At 39.6% G+C, this 5,848-nt stretch overlaps 1 protein-coding gene across 2 annotated transcripts in view; it reads right to left on the bottom strand.

The window, feature by feature from the left end:
* The window catches only part of LOC308144295 (inositol monophosphatase 1-like), a 6,047-nt gene extending 741 nt beyond the window's left edge, over positions 1–5,306 (bottom strand). The window contains exons 1-7 of one of the 2 annotated variants that reach the window (XM_080515383.1): positions 5,211–5,306; positions 3,191–3,286; positions 2,127–2,266; positions 1,914–2,012; positions 1,443–1,488; positions 1,243–1,351; positions 1,040–1,148 (exon numbers count right to left, since the gene is read on the bottom strand). In XM_080515383.1, coding sequence (XP_080371509.1) covers positions 1,040–1,148; positions 1,243–1,351; positions 1,443–1,488; positions 1,914–2,012; positions 2,127–2,266; positions 3,191–3,253 — 566 coding nt within the window. In that variant the 5' untranslated portion in view covers positions 3,254–3,286; positions 5,211–5,306. Of the gene's footprint in view, positions 1–1,039; positions 1,149–1,242; positions 1,352–1,442; positions 1,489–1,913; positions 2,013–2,126; positions 2,267–3,190; positions 3,395–5,210 lie in introns of those variants that run through there. The other variant, XM_080515384.1, reaches the window with a different exon arrangement.
* Positions 5,307–5,848: the final 542 nt, after the last annotated feature.

The raw sequence follows: 5,848 nt of genomic DNA, 5'->3' as shown, positions 1-5,848 counted from the left end.
CTTTAAAGCCGTCAAAACTTAATTTTGATTGCATGGTGTGTTTATGCTGTGGCAGTAACATGCGGGACTAGCTCAAAGAAAACTTTTTGTGAATTGTAGATGCTGAATTAAAATGGTTTACAGCTTACAGCTGATAAAGAGAGAAATAGAAGAATAGTAGAATCTTTCATGTCCTAATTTGGAAAGAAAAAAAACACTATTTTTGCAGTATGAATACCATGAATACCCAGCTCAGTTTCAGTGCACACCATCAAGGCCGAGGCTGTTGACCTGACACACAATGAAATCTCTTACCAGGAGAATAAGCCACAGAAGATGACAGGTGAAAGTGCTGCTGGTCACAATGTGTGAGGTGAAAGCAAATTTTTGAGGAGTTGAACTGAAGGACAAAAAGTCTGTGAGGAAAAGGCGCATAAGTAAGGAAGAGGCATGAGGCTGTTGTCAGGTGAAGTCCATTCAAGAAGGTGGAGGAGCTTCATGAGGAGTGGATTAACGCTGGAGCGAGAGCGACAAAAGCCCCGTCAAAGAAGAAGAATCCTGCCTATAGCCCTGAATGAAGAGGAACTGGATTATTGCTTAGAGTGTGGCAGAGGAGTGGAGGAACTCTGTTCCCAAGCTGTTTCAAGGCCAAGGTGAAGTGTCCATAAGCAGAATTCAAGTTGCCATGTCATCTGTCGGTGCTACCCAACAGAGTTCAACAAGTCCAAAGTCTATACAGCAGATACCAAGAGGATTGTCGAGCACTTCACTCTTTCTACCTCCCTGCCTGCCCAGAAGTCAGCTTTGAGTGCTTTGCTGACCAGAGTGTTGGGGAGCTTGATAGTCCAGCCAACTCGGATGACTGAAGCCCTGTAAATAATCTATAGGCTGTTGACTCGGACTGAAGGTTCCTATTGAAGCAATTCTAACTTCCATGAGGCCTCTGCAGGTCCAGAGGCTGATCACCTCCATCCTGCGACCAAAACCACTTCATAAATCATCTCTCCGTTTTTGCTGAGGATTGTGAAAAGAACAGACAATGCATTGCAAGAGCCCTTACCCATGCACTGGTATGCAGAGGATCCTTTGCATGGTGGAGAAGATCTTTTTAACTTTCTCTGGAGACCGGTCAGTGCCATGCTCAGAGATGATGATGGACTTTTTGATGTCTACGAAGACAGTACATCAAGAGGTTAGTGTTTGAACTCAGCGTGTTGACCGCTGCTTGGTATACAGCTTAGATAGTACCAGTATTTACAGTACCTTTGACATCGGACACAGATAGTTGTTCATCGTCACAGAAAGCTCCTTTTCCCCTCTGTGCTTTGTACATCTTGTCCTCCAGGCAGCTGTACACCACACCAAACTCCAGCTGGAAGCACATGTTTCAACAGCTTCATGAACGTCTTGTATGAACACCTTTGATCAAAATTCGGATTTTGCTTTATTTCATCAGATCTTACCTCCTTGTTGACAGCAAACGCAATGGACACAGCCACAAATGGGAATCTGTGAAGAAATCCGTTAATGTATATCAAATTAATGTGTAATTACAGCCTTAAAGAAAACCTCTATTGCTTGTTTTTGGGGAGTACAGATCAATATCATTCCCTTTTGTAAATAGAAACCTGATGAGAGGAAGAAGTTCACATCGATTAGCATAAGCAGGGAGATACAGCTAAAGCTCTGGACAAAGGTTATTCCAAAAAGCTGCTTTACTAAAACAGGTCGATTTTACATTTAATATGAAATAATAGGAGAAAACTTTCTGAAGATGTGAAGTGAGTAGATGAGGAGGAGGCAGAGCCACTGTTGTATTCACTTTTATGTGATGTCGCCCACGATGTGAAACATATTTAATGAATGATATTATTGGGATCAATCCAATAATTGTGTTTAATTGATGTTGCCAGCCTGTGTTAGCAGCATCTTACCCATGAACAAAGTTGGTGGTGCCGTCCACTGGGTCTATGATCCATGTCGGGTTGTCAGTCAACACACAGCTTGTCTCTGTGGACTCCTCCCCAATGAAACTGCAGAACACAAAAAAACAAAAAAACAATAAACCAACATGGAATATCAACCATTAGAATTAGGACGGACCCGCCACACTTTTGATTAATATGTTGCATGGCATTTCACCTCACCTATAATTTTTGTCCTTGAATTTAGATTGTAGGTCAGTCCATATGATTTTCTCCACTCTCTTGTCAGTTTGAGTCACAAGGTCCACCGTGGAGCTCTTTGTCGAGATTTTTATTTCACTCTCCCCCGCTTTTCTAATTACCTGTTTTAAAAGAAAAGAAAAACAAACACCTTCTTTTATTATCATATTGACTGCTATCAACACATGGGCCAGCAATTGAAAATAATCGATTTACATCTGAACACACATTTATCACTGTACTAATGTCTATTAATTGGTATGAGACAAATAAAGCTAGTTTAGAACTAATTGCATTAGTTTGATTCTTAATGCAGGAAAGGTGATAGTTTCACTTGACTTCCTAAGGTTTTGAAATGCATTTATTTGATGCTTTTGATCTGGCCTGCTGGGGGGGTATATATATATATATATATACTATTATATAATTATGGGCAATAATGCAATACCTGCCAGCAATGCAGTGAGTCTATCCATTTAAAATGTAATAAAGCCAAAAACTTGCCAATAGCATAATAACATAGTAAAAATTAATGAACTACTAAAATGTACAATGATAATAACATTCACTGTATATAATTTCGATGAGCAAACACTGCAAAAAAGTATTTTTATCTCCATCAAATGCAGTTGTAGTTATGCGTTTTTGAATTATTGGCTTTGATTAGCCTTTCACATTTTCAATTATCCGTCCCTGCATTTTTGATTGGTGATACCCAATCATGGATTTTCAGTAACAATACAAAATGTATAAATGTATGCTGACAGAACATTTCCCCAACAGCTATTAAATGCTAACGTGATTTTATAGTGCAACTTGGAAAAGGAAATAATTCATACAAGTTTTGGAAAAATGCTATTTTGCAATCTAAATATGTTTATTACGATATTAGCAACTTATTTCTATCTTCTATTCCACCATTCATGTGTGACTAATAATGTGTTTTCAACTGTCGTAAAGTCACTTTAACAATCAATAGGACAATTGGCTTCATACTGGATGTTGCACTTCACGTTGTCAACACAGAAGAACAATCAGGAACATACCGCCCCGGCTTTTCTTGCCACTTCAACTGCAAAATTGTATTCTTCCTGCCAGTCATCGGCCATTTTGTTTCAACGGTGTGGTTTGATTTGAAGGATCTGTAAATGAAACAAGTATAATCGGGAGAAGTCAGTGGCTCACACAGGTTTAAAAAGGTAAACCAGTAATTCACAGGAAGTGTGATACAATGTTTCTGAGGACAACAGCATATTACCACAGGTTTGTACGATTACCACATTTCTTTTTCACCAGAACTTATGTAAGACTTCCTCTGCAGCTTAAATGTTCTATATCATTAAGTCAAAAAGTATCCAACAAGTGTGCAGCACTCTGAGTTGATGTTTGTCCTATCAAAATGAGATGCATGAGAAACAATTCTTTTCCTCTCATCTTCCAAGATAAAAGTGTGTGTGATACATCTTCTCAGTTTTGGTGAGAAACCAAAAAGTAATTATAATGACAATAAAACTAAATCAAAAACTAACCAACAACTATGGAACGAAATCAGAGTTCATGAGGAAAAACTCAATAGGACATGAACAAGGTGCAAAATAGAATAAAAATAAAAGGCGAGAAAAAGAGAGCGACAGCGGTAACAATGAGGGGTGGGGCTAAACACTAACAAAAAGGATGAGAAGGTTTGACCCAGGTTTGACAGGAGGAGAACAGGCAGAGAATGACTGGAAAACTACCAAAGTGCAGTTCTGGGAAACAAGCAATAAAACAAGAAACGCCAGGGAATTGGAAAGAAATCACAGGGAATGGACCACATTGACAACGAGATGGGAATAGACAGTGAGAAAAATGCAGAAAAACAACAAAACAGAAATACTGTGATAGAAAGCAAAAATTAAAGCAATACTATCGTGTGAACATTTTAGTCTTTTCTCTTGTTTCAGTTTGTCTTGATTTGCTGTTTTTGTTGTTTTTTTTGCAGTTTCATCTTTATGTGTGTAAAATATCGAAGTTTTAATTTGTGTTTGTTTGTTTTAATCCCTTTCCACACTACTAGTTTGTGTCAGGCGTATGATGCCTTCCTGCTGGGTGTGAATGACAGCCAGGCAGAATGGTGGGAAAGTTTGTTGCAGCTATGTTACTTCCTCTGAAGCTGGCACAGGAAGTCAATGAGGGGCGGGGAGCTGATCACGATTTGGAGACATTTGTGTGGAAGAAAAAAAAAAACTGTCGGCGTCACCTTGAAAACACAAACTATACAAAACAGCAGTAGGTGGTGATAGTGGTCCGCCTAATTGAAAACACAGAGGACACTCCAAACTCTAGACACTTACGGAGTCCTTTTTGCTTGTATCTGCAGTAATAAGAAATACTCAGTGAGCCATAGAGACAAAAGCCAGTGCATATTTTGTAAAAAAAAAAAAAGAGGTGCTAAATGAGGGACCAAAACTGAAATGACACTGTGTTTTTGAATAGATGTTGCAGTCACAACTATACAGAGAGCTGTCTCCTTCTACCAGTATTACTGAAAGGGTGCCACAGACAGAAAACTGCACCATAAGAGCAGTGATAAATATAAGTCTTTTGTGTGGCCAATCCATCCATCAATCAGACTGTCTTCTATATCATTTTATCCTAATTTAGGTGCTGGGAGGCTGCAAAAGGCAGGATTCACCCAGGAGAGGTCACCAGTCCATCACAGCTTTTATGAGTTATATTTTGCAAATAACATATTCCTCGCAATTAAGTCATTATCACAGACATTTCAAGCTGGACTGAGTCATAACTCAGTTTGTTGTCCTACAAATAAAAGCATGCCGCCCAGGAAATACACAGTGCTGAGAAATATGTTTTCAAAGTTTCAGTATGTACAGACAGCATGTGAGTTACTCTGCAAAGAACACTGAGTGCTACTCCAGGACGTGACAGCACCTGAGAACTCACTGAACCCCTGCACTGCTCGTACAATACATGCACGTACCTTTCACATCATGTGGATTATTCCTGATATTTGCATGTAAGAGGAGCCCGTTCACCACAAAGAAAAATGATCAAAGCAAGCATTACCTGGTGGATTCAGACACTGCTCCCTGCTATCCGCTAGATGCAACTGCAACCTTGTGTTAGACGCTCAACTTTAAATTGTCTCATTGGGGGGATTGGGTAATGACAATGTTGGCTCAACTAAGTGGGAAAAGTACTTAGCCCCGCCTGCTTCTTCACAGCAACCAGTAAAGATAATGTCCTGTCCTTTCGAAATCAGACCTGCAACAACATGATGCCACATCATATGAGGTGGCTCCACTGACTAAGTGGAAAGTTCCTGTGCAGCTGTTCAAGCAACCTGCTGTGCATATATATGTCCATCATACCTGAACATGCAAACATGAGTAATGTATTAGATTTTTTTTTTCAACACAGGATCTGACTTAAACAAAGCTGCACTCCATTCTCTTCCATAGCTAAAGGGGTTTCCCTTCACATCCTTTCATTGTTTCGTTTCGTTTCTGTGAAGAAAAGCAGTTTGAAGGGTCCCCCGTTGAGTCGGGGCCGATTGCATGTGCATGCACGTCTGTTTTCACAAAGCTGAGGGAAAAAAAAGGTAGACAACTTTTGGACAATATCTTCATGACACCAAGATGTGTTTCTAAATCACATACGTCGATTTGTGTTGTTGTGTATGTTGAGATACAATCATTACCAAA

Source organism: Blennius ocellaris (assembly GCF_963422515.1).
Source record: "Blennius ocellaris genome assembly, chromosome: 19".
Lineage (NCBI taxonomy): Eukaryota > Metazoa > Chordata > Actinopteri > Blenniiformes > Blenniidae > Blennius > Blennius ocellaris.
This window is presented reverse-complemented; position numbering and strand designations above follow the sequence as displayed.